The following is a 26,439-nucleotide window of genomic DNA, read 5'->3' as shown; positions in this document are numbered from 1 at the left end:
CCCCATCCCTCCCACCCCACCCCACCTCTGTGGCAGGGCATTCCCTTTTGTTCTCTCTCTCCTTTTGGGTGTTGTGGTTTGCAATAGAGGCACTGCGTGGCCATCATGTTCGGTCTATATTCTATTTTCAGCGCGCATCTCCCATCCCGTGCAGGTCGTCAAACCACACTTTACCTGGTGTTCCCTTCTCTATTCGAGCTGCCCCTTCCGTCAGCGTGTGGGGCCAGCTTCCAAGCCTTGGAGCCAACCTCCTGGTACTTATCTCTACTATTCTTGGGTGTTAGTTTCCTATTCTGTGATTTTAAATTCCACAGACGAGTGCAATCTTTCTATGCCTGTCTCTTTCTTTCTGACTCATTTCACTTAGCATGATTCTTGTTAGAAATGGTAACCCACTGTTTTCTGAGCTGAAACAGTTAATTCCTGGAGCTCTTTCAGGGAAAATGTCTCACCTACTGGTCTTTGCAATCTTTCTCTTCCACTGTCCTTTGCATCTGTGTAGGCACCTTCCCAGACATATAAAAATGGACCTTCCTAATTACAAACATGCCCTTCAGTTCCCCTTGGGCAGCCCCTGGAAGGCAGGAAGCAGTCAGACATCTTTGCCTTCATTTAGAAGGGAGGCCATTGGACTGATGCATCTGAGTAGTATAGTCCTCTCAAGTATGCAATAAAGTATTTCTAAGTGACTGATTTTAATTCTTCAAATAAGGCCTCACTTGTAATTTACCACCAACTTTAAAATATAGTAGTATCATCACAAGTAGTGGAATAATCTTCAGTCAAAAGTGATTTAAAAAATAAAAATCCACTAGGGCTGATGTAGGAAATTTCAGTTTCTGAAATGCTGCCATCTAGACAGATGGCAGAATATTAATATTAAATATTAGATATTATGCAAATATTTCTATCAGAGTAAAGTCAATAGATAAAGGCCATTGTGTTTCAGACTGAAGATGCCACCCTAAAATTTTTAAAAAATTAATGTACTATTTGTGTAGTATGAAACAAGAAATGTTTCTTCTGGGAACACACATGACTGCTCACTGTTGGCTCTGTGTTCAAATCATTCCCAGCAGTATTTGGGGCACCATAAGCAGTTCTGGGGATCAAATACCAGTTGGTCACATGCAAGGCCAGCACCTTAACATCTGCACTATCTCTTATCTCTGCAGTCCCAGAAATGCATCTTCCCCAAAAAACTCTTTTCCAGCTATCCACCATACTTTAGAAGAGAGAGACATGTGTTTTTGCCTTGCCTCACTTGAAGCCACACTAGCCCACTAGCAGCAACACGATGGATATTAAGAAAAGAAAAAACAGAGATAGGACTGAGAAGAGACACTGCAATTCTCCAATTTTCTCTCTCTCTCTCTCTCTCTCGCTCTCTCTCATTTCTTCTGTGAACTTGTTCCTGGCTTGTGAGCCAGTAGCAGCAGGCAAGCAGCATGATCATCATCTTACCCCTGTGTATGACAGAGGTTGGACTGTGTCCTGCAGAGTCTGCTGATGTTTATGGAGAAGATACCAGATAAAACAAGAGAAAAATACAATGAAGACATAATTTTGTGCCTCGCATTTGTGTATAAACTCCATGAACTCAAGGTCTTTATGGACAAGCTGCAATGGACAACGCTCACCTCCCTTCCCAACCCCAGCCCACAGATGTTTATACTGATTAGGGGAAAATTTTTTTTAAAGGGTGACACAGATATTAGTTGAAATATATATATTATTTATATATATATAAATGTAACTAAGAGTGGAGAGCTGGTGGCACAGGCAGTGATGAGTTAGACTATCAGATCATGGAAAACAAAGGGAGTCTCCAGCCTTTGTTCTCCCAGAAGCTCATTCATTAGGTATCATGGGAGCTCTACACATCAATCAGATCTTCAATGTGATCAACTAAAGCATAACAGAAGAAAAGAGAAAAGGAAGGAAAAAGAGAAAGCAAAGAAGCAAAGGAGAAGGAACCAAGGGGGAGGAAGGACGAAAGAGAAAGAAGAGAGGGATGGAAAAGGAAGAGTAAGGGAAATGAAACGAAATGAAACAAGTGAAAAAGAATGAGAAAGAAAAAGAAAAGAGCAGTGATGGATTACAGTAAGTCTGTTCTACTGCCAAGATTTCTGGCCATGTTCCAAATACTGTTACTCCCAGCTCTGCTTCTGAGTCATAAAATGGTAAAACTGTGAAGGGACTTTTAAGAGATACTAACACTGCCTCTCATGTTACAAAAAAAAAAAAACAAAAAAAAACCAAGAGTCCAGAATGGAGGAGACACCTTCCCACAGTATGGCAATAATAAGGCCTGAGCCAAAACCAAATCTAGGTTTCCAAATCCTAGACCACTCTCTGCACCACACCAAAATGTGGCCCTCACCTCTTCAACGACTCCAGAGCAGCAACATGCCTTGAATATTCACTACTTATAAAGCACATCTCCAAGATCCCACGAGAGATGCACAGATGCAGAGTCAAGGTAGCACGAAACCTTCTGAAAGAATTTAGAAAGAGGGAAACAGCAAGGTCATAAGGAACTCTCACTATTCCACTCAAGATGGCATCTCTGGAGCCTGGTTTATCGGTCTCTCGTAAGGGACTCTCTGTGACCACCACTTCAACCAAGAGCAATCAAACCAGAGAAAGTCCCATTCTGAACACACAACCTACTTTCTTACCTATCAAGAAACTGATTGTTATACATTCAACTAAAGAGTTCACACTGGGCAGAGTGATATCCCACCGATCTGGGCAAAACAGAAGGAATGGTGGCAATTGAGGATATGGGGGCCATGTTTAAAAGAGGCATCATTACATGCTGCAAACAGTTGTTGCCAAATAAAAATATGCACCAGGAGAGCTAGAGTTTCAAGTGTTCAAAAAAAAAGTAAGAAATCATATTTCAAAAAATCTTTTAAATTAATTCACTGTGGTTTACTAAGTCATTGATAACAGTTTGGGGCTTTTAATGTTCTAACTCCAAACACGCCACCAATGTCCACCATCCACCAAGGATCCAAAGTTCCCCCTCTCCCCACCCCACCTCCTTAGTGAACTTACTTCTTTAGGAAAATTTTCTTTTTGTAGTTTGGACCCCATGCTTATACTAGTAGTGACTCTTGCGGTCTTGATGTAGGTAATCACCACACATTCATAAGACCAAAATAACCAGGACACTAGACCAATTACCTTTTTATTTTTATTTTTTTTTTTTTTTTTTTTGCTTTTTTTTGGGTCACACCCGGCAATGCACAGGGGTTACTCCTGGCTCTGCACTCAGGAATTACCCCTGGCGGTGCTCAGGGGACCATATGGGATGCTGGGATTTGAACCCGGGTCGGCTGCGTGCAAAGCAAACGCCCTACCCGCTGTGCTATCTCTCCAGCCCCCCAAATTACCTTTTTAGTTTCATTTTTTATTTTGGGGCCACACACTCCTGTGTTCAGGGCTTACTCCTAGCTCTGGGACCACTCATAACAGGGCTTAGGAAACCTTATGGGGTCCCAGGTCAGCTGCATGCAAAGGCAAGCACTCTACCTATTGTACTATTGCTCCAACCCTAAGCCCATGCCCTTACATTGCCATTCTGCCTCCTTGTTCTCACCTCTCCTCCCCTCCTTCCTCGGGATTCTCAGGAAATCAGATTTTTAGGTTGGACACCTTTAACCATTAAAAGCACTCTGCTTGACAATCAAAACTTCTGCCCCCTGAATGGGCCATACCCTTCCAGTTTGCAACTTTGAGCCACGTCCCTACCTTGCCCTCTTCACTTCACATGACAGAAGTTTCAATGGCATTGGGTTCTAGAAACCCAGGCATGCTCGAAAGAGCAAAAGCTTCAGAGACAATTGGCTCTGTGTCCAAAGCTTGATTCAATACTGTACACAGTATGCAATCTTAAACATGGTGCTGAAATTTCTGCATCTGTCCTGGAAAAAGGGAACTGTAATAGAATTTATCCCACTGGATGGTTGTGAGGAGAATAAATTGAAACCAGATGACAGCAATGAATGTGACACACACCAGAATCTCAGTGATGCAAAGGTCCTATGACTTCAATGCTCGGCCCCACCATGTAAGCCGCTGTCCTTTGCCTGAGGACTCACTTTTTTCAAGACAGTTCATTCCAGTCTGGGAAAGAGATGAATTCCTTATGTCAAGCTAAAGTCTGCCTGTCTTGATGCCTTTCATTCTGAGGCAGAAGTTCTGTCATCTAGGATTATACAGATAATGCAATCTCCTTCTCACGTAAGAAAGCTCAGAAGGATACTCTCACACTCATGTCTTCTTCCCCTTTATCTGCGCCCTGGCCATTCCTTACTTTTTCAGATTAAGCACTTCAGTTCCTTCCACTGATCTTGGCCAATAAAAATAATAAAATCATCTAATTATTTAATGCTTCCAAGCCTCAGAGACAGGCACCCATTTTACCAGAGATGAAGATACAATTTAGAGGGGTTAAGTGATAGGTTTGGCACACTGCATTATGCTCCTCTTTTCTGGTTCTTTCCCCATAATGCTTTTGCAATATGCTTGATATAACAATTTATTTTCCCTCCAAAAATCAGTGACCTCCATCATGATAATACTTCCTACTTGGCCCAACATAGTGCCCTTCACATGCAGTAACTTCAACTGTGTTAACCCCACCTCCTCCTGATGTCAGGCATGTTTTCTGTATATTTTCATTTCATCTCCTTATAATCTGAGGAAGTAATGCCCTTCTCATTTTATAGATGAGGAAATGTAGGTTCAAAGCTAATACCAACAATGGTAGTAGCAGCAATAGTGACCATTTATGCTGTGCATCCTGCACTCCAAATGCTGAAAGAATGTTACACACACACACACACACACACACACACACACACACACACAAACTGATTATGAAAACTGGTTAAGGAAAAAATTCTGCTATCTTCTCTCCTGTATACTCATTTTATGGCCTTGGGCAAGTTGCCCAACTTTTCTGTGGAAAAGGAAATGAAAGGTATACTGATCATAGGATTGTGGAGAGAATAAAATCTACTAGCATCTGTTACTTGGAGCAATCTATGGTTCAGGGTAAAACCTACCCTGTTCATTTGTTCATATGTTCATTTGTTCATATGTTCATTTCACTCTTTTTATGAAGGCATGTGTTAGGAATCAAAGACTTAGCATGTATCTAAACAGTAACTTGAACCCAATCTGAACCCCAGGTAATGTTGTTTCAACCACAGCTAATTAACTGGTATTTAACGAAGGAAGGAAGGGAGGAGTATTTATTGCTTTAGCAAGTCACTGATTTTGAATAGAACAATTAGTTAGCCAAGATAAATGCCAACTACTATAGCAAAATGCATCCAATCTCTAAACAATGACTATTTTAAATAGCAAAAGAAAACCTAAGAATGTCACAACTATTAAGACCAGGGATATGGCTCACAGGACTAGAGTGCCTGCTGCGCTTGTGGGAGCCCCAGGTTCAATCTCTGACACTGCATGACTCCCAAGCACTGCCAAGAGCAACCTCTGCGCACTATACTAAAGCAGTTCCCAGTACCACTGGATGTGGCCCCCACCACCTCAACTCAAATAAAAAGTATCAGAACTGCAAGGGAATATGGCTCAAGACTCAAGTGGTAGTATATATCCCTTGCTTATTTGAGACCCTGTTATGAAGCCATGGAAGAGCACTACTGGGTATATCCCCTTCAATAGATCAAAATGGACCAAACTCAATGGACCAACTATTTTTTTTCTACGCAGGACAAGCATTTTGCTGTCATTATTTAAATGAGGTTTTGAAATATCAGAAGCTCAAAGCCTTTTCAGCTTAAGAGGCTTTCTTTAGAAATAGTTGACTTTTATTTAAAAAAAGACTCCTTGAAGGGCTTATAAAAATACTTAAAACCATAAAGTTTATGGTTTTATAAAATATATTAAAAATACATATATTAAAAATAATATAAAATGGGGCTGGAGCAATAGCACAGCGGGTAGGGCATTTGCCTTGCATGCGGCCGACCCACATTCAATTCCCAGCATCTCATATGGTCCCCTGAGCACCGCCAGGAGTAATTCCTGAGTGCAGAGCCAGGAATAACCCCTGTGCATCGCCGGGTGTGACCCGAAAGGCAAAAAAAAAAATACATATATATATATATATATATATATAAAGTATTATTTTTCACATTCTCAGATCATCTGAAAGGGCAGGGAATTAGAGGATATGGTCCATTTTATTTGGAGTTCTCAGCCATCTGAAAATTTTCAAATTTGATCTCAAATTATTAGCTTTCCAGGGCCTTAAGTTTTGTCCAAGTGGTTCATTCAATACCATGTTCATTCTGATTATTTTTGAGTGCTATGTAGTTACACACAATGTACAATTGGTAATGTATAATTATGTTGTTGCTAGCATTGCTTAATGATGTGGCTCCAGGGAGCTGGCATGTCAAAGTCTTTTGGTATAGAGCCTAGGGAGTGTCAAGAAATAGACCCTTCTAAAAGAAAGGCTTGAACACTTGTCAGGGACCATATCAAATGCCAAAAGATTTGGCAGAGTCTGTGGCAGAGGCTCAGGGATGCAGGTGAGAAGCTTCTGGCGGCCAGCAGACTCACCAGCACAAGTGGCTTCTATCCCAGTCACATCAAGAGTCTCCTATAGTCAAACTCAGTTTTTGTCTAATAACCAAAAATGATCCCTGTAAGGAAATGTGAAATGACAGGGCTTATGGATATCAAGAATGTCTTCCATCAAGCTTTCACGTAGCTGGAAAGAAGACTGGATAACAGTTAAATTACTACTCTCTAAACTTTCGCCATGTGGTCTCAATCAGCTGTCCCCCATGATGGATAGAATACTTCAGCCCTAGAGGGAGCACAGAACCAGGCCACTGAAACAGGGGTCTGTTTCCCATGTGGGGGTGGGGGTGGGGGACACCAAGATTCCAATCAACAATGTTGTCAGTGTCTATTTTAAATCCTAGACTTAATTGTTTCTCCCTTTTCACTTCATCAAACTGGAAAGGGCAGGGGGACACTCAGCAAAACCTAACTCTCTACTAGTTTTGTGATGAAGCTGTATGTGGACACAGGCCCGGGAAACTCCTAAGAATTCTTCACGGGAGATCCAGTGAAGTAGAATTCTGGAAACGCAGATGCACCGGGAACTCCCATCACTTTGGGAAACCCATGTGGGTTTCCAGAGTAGAAATTTTGTTCACCCCAATGTGTCCCTCTGTTCCCGGAGCACGTAACTTGGGCAATGATATAAGAAGAATTAACTAACATGACCCATCCTCAACCTGTCTGCTTTTGTTGCTTCCTGGTGATGTTCAGTGTCCACTTTTCTCCTCAACAACTATGGGTTCAAGAGGCCACCTACTAAGAAAGGAATTGCAGACAATCCCTGTAATCAAAATGCAGGAACCAGTTTTTTTTTCCACATCCAGCAATACTCAGGGGTTACTCCTGGCTCTGTGCTCAGGAATCAGGACTGTGGGCTCAGTGGACCATATGGGATGCCAGGGATCAAATCAGGTCAGCCACGTGCAAGGCAGACATCCTATCCACTGTACTACTACTACAACCCCAGGAAGCTAATTCTGAGTGAAAGATTCTTGCTAGGATAAATATGCTTTAGGAAATCAGTGGGAGCAGACAGGCATTAGGGATAGAGATGTCATGGTAAGGGGAGAGGAGAGAAGCTTTCTGATGGGGCATGGCAAAGAGAAACTGAGTCCATGTTGATAAATGCCACTTAAAATGGGAAAACTCTACAAGACAGAACAATCAATGGCAGATCATAGAAAGGATTTGCTGGGAAATAGGAACTTCAATAATTCTACTAGTGCAGTTGTTTCATTTTGTTTCACTTTGGTATGGGGTTCTATTCTTTTTCCTTTTATTTTTTTGTCTTTCTACAAAATGTAACCATTTAATCTACGTCAGAGAATTTTGATGACTAAAAACAACCTTTCTCTTTAAAAGTTCCTCTCACAATATTGTAAGCATCCTGTTGAAAATTCTTTGGAGGTTTTCGATGTCCACTCAACCATGAACACTAGCCGCTTGCCAGAAACAGTCTCGGTCTGCCTGGTGTGGTGCGTCTGCTGAAGCCGCCAAGTGCTGCACTAGAAGCATCTCCTTCTGGTTTACTGACATTTTTTTTTTTGTGCAGTTCCACTTTACAAAGGCACTTATGAATCTGCCAGGCTCTTGGTAAACCTGCAGACTGCTACGATGATTTTCCATGTCCCTGTTTATGATCATGGTGATGCTGAGAGGATTCGCCACACTGGCCTAAGAAATTGGATGATCATTGCTAATTACTTAGCAATGCTCAGCCAAGCAGCATTGCCCAAACATCTTGTTTACGTCGCATGATACAGCAGAGGTGAGTAAGAATTCAGTGGAGGGCAGAGTTGAAGCTGAATGTCCACGGAACACTGACAGGGGCCTCGGTGTGCACTATTAGAGGAATCCTCTCACTACCTTGTTCCTTTTTCTCTCCAAAGACTATAAACCCCACTAATGTACCCCTAAATCTGTAATGTGTGTAAAAACTATGTTTTTAATTAGCAAAACTTTAAAGACGGCACTATAATATTTTTTAATGATCCAGAATTGTGTAGCTATAATCATTCGTTCATTTTTACAAAAGTTTAAAGATGCACACAGTGTTTTTCAGCTACTTATTCAAAAGCCACTTCAAGACCTAGCTATGAGGGAATGATAGTCTTCACAACATTTAGTAAGACAAAGTCCTCTTTAGCTATGGAACCTGGAGCAAGTTATCTCACTGTCCCTTAAGAATTTTTAGCATCACTTCTTCAAACAATAAGATCGAGTTACTCTTCACAGACAATTGAATCCCTTTAAACACTAGTACATACCATTGGTGGCCAACACTGGCTGTGTCTTAACTAACATAAATTCAGCAGCAGAAGCCAAGGTGATAATCCATCAGCTTTTCTCTCTCACTGTTACTATAGTCATCTGCATTTATTTGGTGACCTACCCTAACACATTGACATTGTTAGCCTGTGCTGCAAATTTGTGTTAATTAAGTCACAGCTAAGTGTGATTCACCAGGGGTAAGAGCCTTATCAATGTGTTAATGCACAGTTGTTGAGTCAGCTAAGGAGCCAGCCTGCCTCAGTCTTACTCATCTTTTCCATTTTCCCCTGCTACTGAGAATCTGAAGAGGGACTTCAAAATCTTAGTCTGTGGCTAACGTTTTCCAGGACTCTTTTGGCCTCAGTGCAAAGTGGATCTTAGGTTTTTAATTTGTAAAATGAAGAGAAGAACCATCACTGTATTCTTGTGAAAAGGAAATAGTCCAATATAAACAAAGACACTTATTTAGATGAAAAAGAAATATGGAAACATTGAATAATAAAAGACCTTGAATCCCTTTGAACAATGTAGAGACACTGACTAATAAAAGACCCTCTGGCAATCCTGATAGGAAAAAAAAAAACGGAGGCATCATGTTTTCTGACTTTAAATGACACTACAACATGACAGTAATTAAAACTGTATGGTACTGGGACAAAAATAAACACATAGACCAACTTAATAAAAATCAAAAGCCTGCACATCTATCTAAAGGAACAAAAATGACCACATACACCAATGGTATAAACTTAAAGGCCTACATATCATCTAATTTATTTCATACACAATAAATGGCCTAAGATCATACAATAAGGGACAGTCTCTTTGACAACTAGACATTCATATGCAAAAGAATGATGCTAAACTTCTTTCTAACCCGATATAAAAATAAATTAATTTAAAATGAACTAAAAGCATTGCTATAAGATCCCAAAACATGCAGTACACAGAAAATACCACAAGAACAATGTTCCATGACATTCACATTAGACATATTCTGGGGCTTGACTCCCCCAAGAGCAAGGGAAGTGCAAGGTACACAATTGGAATTCCATTAAATTGAAAAGCTTTTTTGTACATATGCGTATGAAGGGGCTGGAGCGATAGCACAGTGGTAGGGCAGTTGCCTTTCACTCGGCCAACCCATGTTCGATTCCTCCGGCCCCTCTCGGAGAGCCTGGCAAGCTACCGAATCTTCCCTGCACGGCAGAGCCTGGCAAGCTACCCGTGGCGTATTTGATATGCCAAAAACAGTAACAATAAGTCTCACAATGAGAGATGTTACTGGTGCCCACTCGAACAAATCGATGACCAAGGGGATGACAGTGACAGTGACATGTATGAAGAATGAAGACAGTCCTACCAAACGAGAAAAGATATTTGGACACCATGCATCTGATGAAAGGTCAATATCCAAAGTATATGAAGAATTCATACAACTTAAGAAAAAAAACAACAGTCAAAATCTAAGCAGAAGACTTATACAGACACTTCTCCGAAGAGGGCATACAAATGGTCAATAGGCATATTAAGAAAAAAAAAAGCTCATCATCACTAATCATCAGGGAAATGCAAATTAAGACCACAATGAACATAGCACTTGTGTGAATGATTATATCAAAAGCAGCAATAACAAGTGTAATAGGGGACTTAAAGAAAAGGGAACTCTGTGCACTGCTAGTGGGAATATAAACTGGTGCAACTATTTGGGAAAATACTATGGCGCTTCCTTAAGAAGATAAGGACATTATATAATCTAGCAATCCCACTGCACTGTCCTCCCGTTGTTCATTGATTTGCTCTAGCAGGCACCAGTAATGTCTCCATTGTGAGACTTCTTGTTACTGTTTTTGGCATATTGAATATGCCACGGGTAGCTTGCCAGGTTCTGTCGTGCGGGTGGGATACTCTTGGTAGCTTGCCGGGCTCTCCAAGAGGGACAGAGGAATCAAACCCGGGTCGGCCTCATGCAAAGCAAATGCCTTACCGGCTGTGCTATCGCTCCAATCTAGCAATCCCATTTTTGAATTTTATATGAAGAATATACATACAAAAATATTAATATAGAAGGTTACAGTCACCCCAATCTTTATTGCAAGGTCATTTACGCAGCTGTAGTACTGAAGCAGCTGAAGTGACTCTTTTATTTTATTTTATTTTTTTTGCTTTTTGGGTCACACCTGGCTCTGCACAGGGGTTACTCCTGGCTCTGCACTCAGGAATTACCCCTGGCGGTGCTCAGGGGACCATATGAGATGCTGGGAATCGAACCCAGGTTGGCAGCGTGCAAGGCAAATGCCCTACCCGCTGTGCTATCGCTCCAGCCCCTGAAGTGACTCTTTATAGATGATTGGATACAGATGTGGTATGTTTTTACAATGGAATACTATTAAGCTACAGAAAAAAAGATGACATTGCCATTGGAAGGAATTTGAGAGAATTATAAGAAGTGACATAAGTCAAAAGCAAAAAGACACAGATCATTTTATTTATTTATTCAATACAACATTCTCAAACTGATGAAAATACAAGACCAAATAAAGAAAAGCAAGTGTACACTGATAATAAGGGTAGCTGAGAAGAAGGGGGGAATGGGGAGAAATGAACATATATGTGTTTATATAATTGTAGATATTCATTATACAAAAATATATGCTTCATCACTATACATATTTTAAAAGTTATTTGGAAACACGTGATCAGCTATATTAGCAACTGAATTGAGAAGAAAAAATGTGATTATTCTTCCAAAATGGGATATCCAATCCTTATGTCATCTCTACAATATATTTTTTGTTTAAAAAGATGGTATTTATTTACTTATTGCCCTAATAAATAACTATGAAGAACTTGTGGGTAAGGTCCTATAGCTATCAAACGTACACACCTATGATTAAGTTAGGAGAGGAGACTGATCATCTATTAGAGAAGAAAGAATAGGATCACCAAAAAAAACCCCACAAACATAAGAAGTTATTACATTAAGAGAAATTTTTATTTCCCCACATAGGTAAATAAGTAATGTAGTTAAGTAATTATTGAATAAAGTTATTTAATGCAATATCACAAAGTCGATAAATTTATGCATACAGTAATTAAAAGGTGTGATACTGAATTTTCTGTATTCTATATCCTGTATGTTACCAAATCAGACATTAGGTGGGAACAGGGTCTATTATACAGTAATCAATACTGTCAAAAAATGATTTGTTTATAATTCACATGCCAGATTTGGCATTATGTAGAAAAAGTTATACAGTTTTTATTATTTTTCTTAGGACCAATCAAACTACAAACCAATGTCTTTTCAAAAGAGCTGTCTGTTTTTTTTTTTTTATTTTTTAATCTTTATCACTGTATCACTGTATCACTGTCATCCCATTGTTGGTCGATTTACTTGAGCGGGCACCAGTATCGTCGCTGTTCCTCTCAGCCCTGAGATTTTAGCAGCCTCTCCTTACTTGTCTTTCCCAATGATTGGAGGCTCTTTCAGGGCTAGGGGAATGAGACCTATCGTTACTGTTTTTGGCATGTCAAATACAACACAGGTAGCTTGCCAGGCTCTGCCCATGCAGGTGGGATACTCTCAGTAGTTTGCCAGGCTTTCCGAGAGGTATGTATATACTGTCATCAATAATTTGCTCGAGTGGGCCCAGTAATGTCTCTATTCATTCTAGCCCTGAGATTTTTATCAGCCCCTCTTTACTCGTCCTTCCCAAGGATGCCGCATTAGAGAATCTTGAGGTTCAGAGGAATGAGACCCATCTTTGTTACTGTATTTGGCATATTAATACGCCACGGGGAGCTTGCCAGGCTCTCCTGTAAGGGCAATAAACTCTCGGTAGCTTACCAGGTTCTCCAAAAGGGAGAACTAGGCTATCAGATGTCACATGGCTGCATTGCAGCCGCATGCTTTCGGGAGCTTGGTTTTATAGTCTTGATAAAAAATCAAAATGAAATGCCAACTCATCTGCATATGCTTCACAAGAGCAGAAGTCCTCCAAACAGAAAAGCCTATTCCAAAGAAATATTCAACAATAATAATAGTGATAACCAGTTAATAGCTTGTGAAAAATCACTGCTGTGTATGAAGACCTGGTTGGAGTTTTGTTAATCCCAAAGACAATATTAAAGCATCAAACATGTGATTTTGTGTTCCTGACTATAGTAAGTCTCTGTCACTGTCATCCTGTTGCTCATCGATTTGTTTGAGCGGGCAACAGTAACGTCTCTCATTGTGAGACTTATTGTTACTGTTTTTGGCATATCGAATACGCCACGGGTAGCTTGCCAGGCTCTGCTGTGTGGGCGAGATACTCTCGGTAGCTTGCCGGGTTCTCCGAGAAGGAGCAGAGGAATCAAACCCGGGTCAGCTGCATGAAAGGCAAATGCCCTATGGCTGTGCTATCACTCCGGCCCCTATAGTAAGTATTCAATTAAAATGACTGGAAGCATAAAACCAACTTCTCTAAAAAAGAGAATAAAATGAAAGTAGGATATGGACACAGAATATTTGAAAAAGTTACAATTACTTTGTGAATTATATCACATCTACATGGCCTTTAGGATTATGTGCTATTTATATAAGATCAATATCACTCTATCAGGAAAAAGACAACAAATTAGTGTTACTATTCAGAGTCATAGAATTAGAGGCACACAGCAAATGCTCCCTAGATATTGATGACTGAATTAAGTAACAAACAAGATTCAAGTGGTCTTGTATAGCTATTATTACTAATTTAAATATCTTTCAGTATTCTAACACACACGTACACACACGTACAAAATCAGTATCATCTTAATGTTTTTTTTTCAGTGACCTTCCAATGATAGTCATTGTATAATAATGGCCTATAATTTTATATTTAATAGTAATATCCTAAAATTCACAATATTTACTTATATTGCATAATAATGGCCTAAACACACCACTGCATTTCAAAACCTTTCCTTCTCCAAGAACTGGGTCTTTGAATAGACAAAAGCCTAACATCTAGACTGACTGCCCAAGAGTTTTCAGATACAGGAACTTGGAACTGCATGTTAATACTTACAAACTACCAGGAGAGAGGAGACAGATTAAGTACAGTGTCCAGGCCACAATAGCCATGACAAGCCACAAACTGAGCTCAGCAATAGTGATGCCTTTCTTTCCCACTCAGTTGGAAATTGATTCTCAAGACAATTTCGATGTGTTATTAACACAGCCCTCTTATTACATTGTTTAATTTACACATATTACTGAACTCCTGTGTGCCAGGCTCTGCGCTAGAGAGGCACATTGCAGATAAAAGTGATTATGAGTCAACCCAGGTTTATTCATCTAAACCCAATGGGGTTTATTCATCTAGCCAGAGAAACGATTATCTGCCAGGACACTTTTGGTATGAACTAAGGTGAAAATAATTCTAAACAGCTACAGTTTTTCTTCTGTTGGAAAAGGAGAGGAGATCAGGGACGCGGCTCCATGGGAAAGTGCGTGCTAGGGCTGTCAGCTCTTGCCTCTTGAGTTCCCCAGCCAACAAGAATGTGTGATCTTCCAAGAAAGTGTGTGACCAAGGTGTGTGAGCACAACAGCTAAAGGTTGTGACTCTCCAGCAAATCCCACAATGACATGTATAGTCCCAGAAAAGCCAAGCAACCAAGGAGTATGAGCACTGTAACCAAGTATGTGTGATTCCCAGTCTTTGTGAGAAGAAAAGGAAGCAAAGGGGAACAAAATAAATGAAAGAATACTTTTCAAAAGGGAGGACTAGACATGAGTAAGTTCTGTACTTAGCATCTACTAGCTTCAAGTACCCAATAAGGTCCACTGACTAGTGAAGGAGTTAAAGATTAAAAATAGCTGCACACTGGGATAGAGTATTAAAAATAATCACCATAGTACAGCGAGTAAGGCACCTGCCTTGCACGTGGCCAAGTTGGCATCCCATATGGCACCTGAGTACCATATGAGTGATCCCTGAGTGCAGAGCCAGAAGTAACTCCTGAGTATCACTGGATCACTGGATCACTGTCATCCTGTTGCTCATGGATTTGCTCGAGCAGGCACCAGTATGTCTCCATTGTGAGACTTGTTACTGTTTTTGGCATATCGAATACGCTACAGGTAGCTTGCCAGGCTCTGCCATGTGGATGAGATACTCTTGGTAGCTTGCTAGGCTCTCTGAGGGGGTGGAGGAATTGATGCCGGGGTTGGCCATTTGCAAGGCAAATGCACTACCCGCTGTGCTATGGCTCCAGCTCCTCACTGGATATGGCCCCCAAAAAAACTCTTTTAAATAGATGAACATTACTATTTTTTTAAAGATTTTAAAAGATGGGCTTTTACTCATTTATTTGATTTGCAACTTAGCTTCTGATAAGCAACAAGGAAAAGTTTTATGATTATTTTAGTATGAATGAGCCTCCCTCACTCCCTAGAGAGACAAGAATAAAAGCATTTTATCTCCTCCTTAGCAAGTACCAGAAAAAACATGACACCATGACATGCTATGCAGAAGAAGAAAGAATAGACGTCTGCGCACTTCTCACTGCTATGTGCTCCTATGCCTGTGTTCTCGTTCTCCCAGAGCTGCAAAGGAGTCTACTGCAAGTTTCTCTTTAACCTTGTTCTTTTTTGCAGGGCAGTCTCATCTCTGCCCTTTCCCCTCCCACAGAGATGGGCTGACTTCCTAGCAGAGCTCAGGCCTCGTTCCTTCTCTGATTTTGGAGCAAGTCAATTGCATTCCTGCTGTGACCTCCTCTGTAAATTACTTTATGGGAAAGCACAAAGTGTAAAAACAGGAGCTCATATTAACAAAGATGCAGAAGTGGCTCAGTCCAAACCAGGCTGAGTCTAGAGAATTACATGCCCTGCTCAGGTAAGATGCTGTGCTAAAGGCTAAAACATCATTCTGGTGTGTCACCTCCAGTGCAAACACCCAGCTCTGTAATGTCCCAAAGCTATATGCACATGTAATTTGGCTACTGATACTAATGGTTGTTGGTTCTGTTTGTTCACTTGATTTTATGCCTGAGGTGCCTATTGATTTTGCTTGATGTTCTCGAGTCTTTTTGTTTAGCTATTTTTTGTTTCGGGACCACATTGATGATGCTCAGAGCTTACTCATAACTCTGTATTCAGGGATCACATCTGGTAGTGCTTTGGGACCATGTGGTGATGGGACTTGAAGCAGGGTTGCCATGTGCAAGCAAATGCCTCGCCCCTTGTGCTATCTCTCCTTCCCATGGAGAGCCTTTTTATTTTCTGAATCCTTCTTAACAAAGTTTGGAAATTGACTGGAACTAAACAAGGAAGAGCAAAATTGCAGACCATTTGCCTTATTTTTTCAAGGATCCTTTTCTATTGTCAATTCATATTTATTTAAGGATTTTGCATTTGTTTTGAGTATTGTTACTTCATTTGCTCATTCTCTAAAGAAGGACGACAAAGAATAGCATAAAAATTTTAACAGAAAAATGATTCATTTTTACCTTTTGCTCTTTTTGTTATACAATGGCATGTGCCAGCTCTTATATTTGTTTAATGAACATAAAATAACACAAGACCATCAACTGGAACCAATTTTGTAACATTCAAAAGACATTAGCAGCATTATGATGAACTTGGGGGAGAGAACAATGTTTAACAATTCCAACAGTCCAAGAGAATACAATTGTGCTAGAAGACAAATCAAACAAGTGTTCTGCTAGGGGCTTCTCAATAATTAAGAAATAGACTAAAACCTTATCATTGATTTATTAATTTAAACCTGTACCAACACTATTTTAAGTGCTAGAGATATAACGGTGAAGAGAATAGATAAGAGCTTCTTCTTTCTGGAATTCTAGTTGAAACTGATATTGAAGAAATGCACTAAAAATGCATTCTAGGGCCAAAGAGTTAGTACCAGGGGTTAAGCTATTTGCCTTGCATGTCTTTCATTTCAGTTAGATCTCCAGCACAGCATACGTTCCCCTAAGTACCACCAAGAGTGACCCATGAGTGCTGCAGGATGTGGTCCTCATAAAAAAACAAACAAAAACATTGTGTAAGTTCCCACAACCAGTGCTGAATCTTTTACCTAGACTTTTTCTCTCACACTCACTAGGAGAGCCCCCTTTCCACTGATCAAATTGGACATTTTTTCCTGATCCACTGCAAAGCTACAGCAAACAATGTAGAAAATGCAAATCTTACCATTAATAAATATATAGATTGAAGATTCAATTCTCTTCTTCCTTGAAGCAGGAATAGATAGATATTTGCAGCTATAGAAGCCAGTGTGGTTTGCCTGAGCCATGTTCAAGGTCAGAGTACTGCAGAACTGTTTGCTGTTCCTTCCACAGATAGAGTCGCGTATGCTCAGCCTCTTGCTCTCCCTGTTCACTGTTTCAGGCAGAGACCAGGAATGGGCTGCATCCCCCCTGCAATCACAGAGAAGAAATCAAAGCACAGCTCAGAAAGCTAGATCCTTGCTAGAACTGCAGGTCAGCACTCCGCAGAGGTCCATTCTTCAAACATAGTCATCTTCTCTACAGAAAAACAAGACCTTTGGTAGTTTTCAAACTCAGGAAATTGATATCAAAATGTTCCAGGGTTTCCCTTCCCGTTTTATTTCCTCCTGAGCAAGTAATTTTTTTCGTTAAGAGATGCATTCTCTGCGTGAAGCTGCAAGCTGCATACATGTGGCCTGGACTTCGAAGATACACCGGAAGTCTCTACCTTGCTACAGGAGAGACGAGCTTTCCCTTTCTGCACGGCAAAGCTGAGACCCTAGGAAGGACAATAGGGTAATCACCCAAACACCATCACTCACCTGCATTTGAGATACAGGGTCTGGCCTGCTTGGAGAACGTGCTGGCTGCTTCTAAAACTCAGTTCAGGACCTTTCAATTTTGAGCCTGAACTAGATCCTGCAAAACAAAAATTTTAAACGTAAGGAGTGAAAATTGCATTCTTGTGGTTTTTTTTTAAAGTTATATCTTCTCACAAAGGTTAATTTCATCTTCAACTTATTTCATATGTCAGAAGATATATCTATATCAAAAATCTTAATTCACAGTATGTTCTAATGCAAACCTTCCTCATTATGATGCTATATACTAATATAGCTAATGACTTTAAGCAGTGTTTCTCAATCATTTTCCAATCATGATGCCCTTCTGACCTGATTTTCTTATTATTTCCTCCCCTCCATCTAGTTGGCCCCCTTTACATGATTTTCAACCTTAATATACCAATCTTAATAATGACCAGAGCTCATTAATTTTAAACATTAATTGATTCATGCAGTTAGAAAATGCAACCATATTAAAATTACATGGGGTCAGGGAAACCTCACAGGATTTGAGTGTATGCTTGAAATCCTGTGTTTAATCCCCAGTACCACACAGCTCTGTGAACACTGCTGGCTCTGACACTAGTGGCCTTTGAGCACTGCTGGGGGTGGCCCTGGTGTTTTCCAGTACCTTCAGGCCCAAGAAGTGCTGGCCATCCCAGCCTGATCACCTGAACTGAGTACTACTGGGAATGTCCTAGGGTTTAGGAACAGCTGGGAAGGACCATCCCTTTCCACACCCACCCCCATACCCAACTCACCACCACCACCACCAGTAACACAGAGAGAGAGAGAGAGAGAGAGAGAGAGAGAGAGAATAATAATGTAAAAATTCTTAGGACTGGGGGCTGGAGCGATAGCACAGCGGGTAGGGCGTTTGCCTTGCACGCGGCCGACCTGGGTTCGATCCCCGGCATCCCATATGGTCCCCCAGCACCGCCAGGAGTAATTCCTGAGTGCAAAGCCAGGAGTAACCCCTGAGCATCGCTGGGTGTGACCCAAAAAGCAAAAAAAAAAAAAAATATTCTTAGGACTGAATGTCAAAGCCATCCCAAACATATTTCTTTTATCTCATTTGGGAGGGGAGGGGCACACCAGCAGTGCTCAGGGCTTACTCCTAGCACTGTGCTCAAGGATCACTCCTGCCAAGGCTCAGAACCATATGCGGGTGCTGGGCCATCAAACCCAGGTTAGCTGTGTACAAGGCAAGTGCTCTACCCACTGTACTTTCTCTTTAGCCCCAACTATTTCTATTATCTGAATCCTAACATGGGTAATGTAGTCATGAAGAGCCTGTCTGATTGTTTTCCTGTATACAGAGTATAGAAATTTTCCTAGTTCTATGCATAGTTTAGTCATTGGTTGAAACATGTTATTTTTGGGCAAGTCATTTCTCTTCCAGAAGTAGTTTCCTCATTTGGAAAACTAATTTTAGAATCCCATCAGTTTTAAGAGCCATTTGATTTGCCTTGCATAATCTCTAAATTCTCTTCATGATGGAATAGAAAAAGGGGAATTGTAGGCTTCTACGTGACACCTGATAAATATATACCAGGGAAATTGTTGTGAAACAATAAAATAAATAATCAAAAAAAGTCTTAAAATCTATGCCCCTTAGACAATACAAAATTATATCCATTCTAATAACTAGCTGTGTTCCAGAGAAATTATTCCTCTCTCCAGACCTCAGTCCTTTTCTCAAATACAAGATTAGGATATATAATAAGCTTGGATTTCTCACACACCATTCCTGATCTCATTCTCAAGTGATTCCTTGAGCCACTGGTGCTACAGAAGTAGCCCATTCTGCAGCTCTTGGGACAAGTCAGAATAGATCTATCTCCCTCTCATCTCCCATTTCTCCCTGTCCTTCTCCTCATCCCTTCCCTATGGAGGCAGCTGCATTGCCTGGAGATATGGGGCCCGGGATTAGCAGGGAGAAGAGTGAGTTCGTAGGTGGGAAGAAAGATATGCTTAGAGGGAAAAAAATGGTAACAGTTGAGCTCCAATCTCAGAGAATATTTTTCACATAGAAATACGTGTATCCAGCAAATTCAGCATAGCAATGTAAGCCCAGTGGGCCTCTTGGTTTTCACGTAGCTCACAGACCTGTGAGACAAGACAGATTTCATGGATAAGTCTAGCAGTGCTCTCTAGTGTTTTGCGTGAGTCCTAATATCTCACAGAAAACTAGACTCAGCTCAAAGATCTGTATTTGAAGTCTATTCTCTCCACTGCCTAACTACTTGGCCATGGGCATTACTTCATGGGTTGCTCCTCAGTCTCCTCAGGTGCAAAGCTGACCCTCCCCTCCCCAATCCTCATCACGATTATGGTACACAAATCCTCTTGTTGCGTGCCATGGACTTCTAGCTTGCAGAATAGTCTGCCAACTATATGTTGACAGTTTTCCATGTAACATTGCCCGCTTTTCCAGTATTGCTGGTGATTAAAGTATTCAGTAAATATTTTAAATATAATGTAACTTTATATACAATGGATCCTATATTAATTTTGCTTTTTGTTTTGTTTTGTTTGGGGACCACACCCAGAAGTGCACAGGACTTACTCCTGGCTCTGTGCTCAGAGATCACTTCCAGTGGGTTTGAGGGGCCATATGGGATGCTGGGAAACAGACTGGGCAGGTCGTGTGCAAGGCAAGTGCACCACCCCGCAATACTATAGCTCCAGTCCCTGAGTATTAACTAAGGTAAATGAAAATTACTGATGCAGAAAGAATCAGGGGGCTCTCAATTACCGTCTCCAATTACCTCCATCATTTTAACCTGTTCAAGTACCCAGGAAACCATTCTGTACCTACTCATCTTTATGAACTTGCTGAGGCAATATGTCACTGAAAATTCGTGAGCCATAGGGACATACAGTTTTTCTAAAACTACAAGGAGCAGCTCATAACAACTTACCCTAAAACATTTCTCTGTCAGAGCTCAGAGAGATAGCACAGTGGTTAGGGTGCTTGCCTTGCCATGCAGCCAATCCAGGTTTGATCCCTGGAACCCCATGAGGTCCCCCAATTCCTGCTAGAAGTGATCCCTGAACACAGAGCCAGGAGTCAGCCCTGAGTATGGCCAGGTGTAGCCCCAAACAAACAACAAAACAAATTCCTAGCCAAAACAGTTTTAGCCCATATTTATACCATAGAACTAGAGATTCAGTTGAGCAAATTATCATGCTCAAAAAAAAAAAAAGTTTAGAAGAAAATAAAGACCCAGCAAAGTTTCCTGTGGATAATGCTGCCATTGCTTGCCATATATTCACTGTGCATAGCACTGATTAGCTTTTTTCTTCAGGAGATGCCACAGAAAGAAGCCTTCGATATGAAGTGATTCATGCTGTTTCCACATGGTAAGGAATCCTTCTTAAAAAAATCAGCAATGCTAGAACAACAGTGCTCCTGATCCCGAACGTCTAAACCACCATCATCTCAGCTAAGAGGTGTTCTGCAGAACTGTGTAAAGAACACACCTTCTGCTTGCTCACTTCTGCTGCCACCACCTTCCAACCCAAGGAAGACATCCTGAGGGGTTAAATAAGATGCTAAGGATAGAAACGAGATCTGAGGGCAAGTGGAGAAGAAACTGTTAGGGGAAAAATTGGTTTGCTGTAGAATCTGTCATCACTAACATCAAAAGTTTTTTACTAGGAACGAGAAAGCTAGATCAAAGTATTGATTAAAATGAAACAGAGGAGAAATATAAGGAAACTGCACTTCCAAGTAACTAAACCTTTTGAGTTATCACTCTTTTTCAGTTAATAGGAAACGAGGATCTCATAAAGATTAACAGGGACACCAAGACAACAAGTTAACAGGAAAGCTAATAAGGAAAAGGGAAAGCGAAATATTTATTCCTCAAATGTATTAGGTCTTAAACCGTATCTCTGAGGCAGTTTTATGTCAGGCCATTCACCTACTTGAGTTACGACGGGTTAACTAGTATCTTTTTGCACACTACAGTCTGTCAGCTACCGTCTCCACCTCTGGGGTGTATGGATGTACAAAGGTACACCACATGTGTGTACAAGGTACAACTCACTTCGCTCTACCTAGTGAGAAACTCAGACTCACATTATTTAGAAAGAAATCCACAGGATACTTCACTTCCAGGGTGGAGTGCTTTATTTAACAATGACCCTCCCTATCCCCCACTGTGAAGTTCAGATGGGAACCAAAACTTTCCACTACTTCCCAGTAGCCTAAAAGTCTGGTTTAAAAAAATGACAGTCCCCTCTGTGAAATAGGTGGGCTGGAACTATTGTTCTCATCAAAGTCAACTACATTAAAATCGCAAGGGACAAACAGATCTCCTTATAGAGGGAAATTATTATTTAAATAAAACAAAAAATTCAATGCTGGCCATGGAATTGGCCTCATCACACCCTTCTTTGTTCAAACAACAACAACAACAAACAAATCTGTAAGATCAAGCACTGTGGGCCCGGAGCCTTCAACACCCCACAAGGCTACGTGGGCTTCTGCGAACCCCTTGCATTGTTCTTGTCCAGATATTTTCTTCATTGCCTGTCAATCCTGGATTCTCTGGCAGGTAGAGAGAAAAGAGATTGTATGACTCCTTCACAAAATTCCCTGCTCTCCCTACATACCAATCTTCTTGAAAGTCCAACCGCAATCTCAATAAAGTTGTCTTCCTCCCATGCCTCATCTTCTTTAGGCAAAACGAAATGCTTTCTTGGTGAAGAGAAGAGTGAGCAGAATTTGGAATAATGTTTGCCTTTATTTTACAACCAGATTCAAAGCCTTTCAGATTGGGGTCTTTTCTTCAAGGCTACCAACCATACTGGCTATGACAGTACGTTTTCTTAGCAGATCCTGCATCAGACAGCCTTCCAGGCCACTTTTTAAACTGAAACAGAATCTTGGACAAGGTTTGCCTAAAAGCATCTTTACAAAACCATCCTTTTTACTGATTGTAGTCAAAAGTGTTCTTACAACTTGAATATAATTCTAAAGCCCTTGGCTGCTGCTCCTTCTCATGTCCCCCTTTGCCTCTAGATGGAAACACAATGTCAGATTCTGTAAGAAATACAGAGGGGGGTTATTGAAATATAAATCATAAAACAGCTAAGTTATTCCATTTTTCCTCAGTCATTAATCCCACCCGCCTCCAGATCTGCTAACAAGTAATTCTGTGTTGACTAGAGAAATCACCATAAGCCTCAGATTCTTTGTCTGCCAACAAAGTAGGCTTGACTTAGAGTTCTCTGATCTCTTCCAGACAAAGAATTCTGCGCTTCTGAGATTGAGATCACGGTATTTGGTAACAAGTTTGAAAGCTCATTTTACAAAATACCATGACTATGAGCTGGAGAGATAGTACAGCAGGTAGGGTTCTTGCTTGCACGCAGCCAACCAGGTTTAATCCCAGGCATCCCATATGGTCCCCTGAGCACATCCAGTAGTGATTCTTGAGCACACAGCCAGGAATGACCTCTGAGCTTCTTGGGTGGGACTCAAAAACAAAACAAAACAACAACAACAACAAAAACCAACCCAAAACCCTATGAATAGGGGCTGGAGAGATAGTACAGCGAATAAGGCGCTTGGCTTTGCATGTGACTGGCCCACTTTTGATCCCCTGCAACACATATGGTCTCCCTTGCTTGCCAGGAGTGATCCCTAAACTCAGAGTCAGGTGTAAGCCCTGAATACTGCCGAGTATGGCCTCAAAACAAAAACAACAACAAAACATTAAATAAATAAAAAATAGTTACGACTAATAAAAAAAGACAAATTACTCAAAAAATGTAAGAAAATCCTAGGATGAATTAAATAAAAAGAATAGATAATAACAGTGTTGCTGAGGATGAAGAGAAATTAGAACCCTTTTACATTGCTAGTAGGACTCTAAGTGTGCCATCACTTTGACCTTTGTTTGGGGTCACACTTGGAGGTGCTCAGAGCTTACTCCTAGCTCTGTGCTTAGGGATAGTGCACTACTGGCAGTGCACTGGAGACCATATGTGGAAGTGGTGCCAGGATGGAACTAGGGTTAGCCTGACCCCTGTATTGTCTCTCAGTTCCTAAACATGGCTCTAATCCTTTAATTGGGGTGGAGGCACACTGGGCAGTGCTCAGATTTGGGCCACATTGGCTCTGTGCTCAGGAATTACTCATAGTGGTGCTTGAGGGTTCCAAGTGTTGAACTGAGGTCTACCACATGCAAGGCAAGTGCCTTTCCTCCTGTCCCTAAATAAGGATATAATTATTTAATTTGGGGATGTATGTAACACCTGGAGATGCTTATGGATCACTCCTGTCTCTGTGCTCAGGGATCACTCATAGGGGTACTCAGGAGGCCATAAGTGATGCTGGGGATCCAACAAGAGCCAGCCACAAGCAAAACAAGCACCTTAACCCCTGCACTATCTCTCTGGCAACTTTGGAATACAATATGGAAGTCCCTCAAATGCTCAAATATAGAGCTAACATTAGGCTTAACACGTGGCAGAGGAATTCCACTCCTAGGCACCTTCCCCAGAGAACCAAAAACATATGTCCACGTAAAAATTTTGACACAACATTCAGAGCCTCATTTTTTCATAACCAAAAAGTGAAAACCCAAATGTCCATTAATAACGAATGGGTAAACAAGATCTAACGTAGACATACAATGGAATATCACTTAGTAATGAAAAGGAATGAAGCAAAGAGAGAGGCTACAGCACAGGTGAGCCTTGGAAATACTACACTGTGCACCCAGAAAGCAGCAGGTTGGAAACCACAGAAAGAATCCAAAGGGGAAACCAAGTCTGCCAAATCCTTGAACTTTGACTTTTCAGAACCATAAGAAAATTAAGTCCTCTTGTTTAAATTAAAACAAACAAACAAAAAATTACGCTAAGAAACCAGTCACAAAAGGTCACATATTACATAGGTGGGGAGTGTGGGGTGCCAAAACGAGACCTTTTCTCTGCTGAGAATCAGCTGGGTATTTACGAAAATATTCAAAAGCCTTGCACTACAGGCAAATGGGCTGCAGGCAGCTGGCAAGAGGCATCGTGTCTGTCCAGTACTGTACCAGAGCCAGACCACATGATTTCACGGGCCCTATACCGCCCGGGGGCTGAACATTCCTCACCCCTGTACATGATTCCATTTGTATGAAATGTTGAAAAAAGGCAAATTGATCAAGATAGTGGATGTGGATTGCCTGGGTTTGGGGAAAATGGGAAATGGAGAGTGACTGAAAATGGGCATGGATTTTGAGGTGGAGGGCAAAGATAAAAATGATCTAAAATTATATAGTGGTGGTGTTCATGCAATTCTGTAAATATATTAAAACTCGCTGAATTACATAATTAAAAATTGCAAATTTCATGGCATAAGAATTTTTATCTTAATAATATCTAAATAATATTATCTTAGCACTGTGGCTCTGTCGTCTCGTTCATCGATTTGCTCATGCAGGCACCAGTAAGTAACGTCTTGTTAACATTGTGAGACTTCTTGTTACTGTTTTTGGCATATCGAATATGCCACGGATAGCTTGCCAGGCTCTAACATGCGGGAATATTATCTTAATTATTTATTTTTAAATTTAAAATAAACTTTATTGAATCACCATGAGATACAAAGTTGTTAATAATTGGGTTTCAGTCATAGGATGCTCCAATACTCATCTCTTCACCGGTATACATTTCCTCCACCACTGCCCCTAGTTTCCCTCTCCACTACCCCCATTCCCACCCTAGTCTCAGCCTGCCTCTATGGCAGGCGATTTTCCTCCCATCCACCCCCTCTCTCATGCTCTCTCCTTCTCTCCTCGTTCCTTCTGGGCATTACAGTTTGCAATACAGGTACTAAGAGGTTATCATATCCATTTATCTACTTTCAGTACTCAGTTCTTAAATTTTTATTTCAAAAGTTCTTAATTATTTAAAAAGAAAACAACACTTTTGTCTTAACCAAGTTAAGTTGAAGGCCTCAAATAATCAACTGTTTCTAACTTTGTTGCCACATGTGTCCCAATCAATATCAGTTTTTGACCAAGACATTTTTCTGAGCTTAAGGCTTTGGAGGGTTGGTCTTATTGAAACAGTATTTCCTTCATGCTCAATAACATCACTATTTACATGTTAGATGTTTGAAAATCACATTGTAAAAAAACTCAGTGTTCCTTGCAAATCAATCTTTTAAATTCAATTTGGTGTTAATTTTTGCATACTATGAATTTTAACTACTTAAACTAGTATTTCAACAAACAGCCATCTTGCGCTTTCATTGCTAAAACTCTAAAAAAATTACTGCCATTTCCTTTTATATTAAAATCATTGATTTTTAATTAATTTGGAACAGAAGGTTTTGTAAATTAGATTTATTTCAAATAAGATGCATCTGCCTTTGATTCTGCACACCATGTTTTCAATAGCTCATAATCCTACAAGATAAATGACCTCTTTACCTAAATATAAATCCCCAAGTATCATGTTTCTAAAATTTGATTTTAAGACCATGAGACTTTCCCAAGGTTGTGTGAGGTTAATTAAGCATAATTCATAATAACAGAAGATATTCTTCCTCAAGATGTAGCCTATTAAGAGCTTAAGGTTCATAATAAATCTTATAGAATTTTGGTTGGCGACAAGGGTAGAAGAAAGGTTAAGAATGCAATTCTCCCCTCTGAAGAAGCCTGTACTTCAAAATGTAATCTCTGCCTTCCCCCCTCTCCCCGTTCTATCTCTCTCT

At 40.6% G+C, this 26,439-nt stretch overlaps 1 protein-coding gene across 1 annotated transcript in view; it reads right to left on the bottom strand.

Moving 5' to 3' along the window:
- FLT1 (fms related receptor tyrosine kinase 1) overlaps nt 1–26,439 on the bottom strand; it is a 214,355-nt gene that overhangs the window by 163,232 nt on the left and 24,684 nt on the right. Inside the window, 2 exon segments of the mRNA XM_055130474.1 lie at nt 17,075–17,301; nt 17,694–17,790. Coding sequence (XP_054986449.1) covers nt 17,075–17,301; nt 17,694–17,790 — 324 coding nt within the window.

This window comes from Sorex araneus, chromosome 1 (assembly GCF_027595985.1).
Source record: "Sorex araneus isolate mSorAra2 chromosome 1, mSorAra2.pri, whole genome shotgun sequence".
Taxonomy (NCBI): Eukaryota; Metazoa; Chordata; class Mammalia; order Eulipotyphla; family Soricidae; genus Sorex; species Sorex araneus.
The sequence above is the reverse complement of the archived record's forward strand: the minus strand, read 5'-3'. Positions and strand labels throughout refer to the sequence as shown.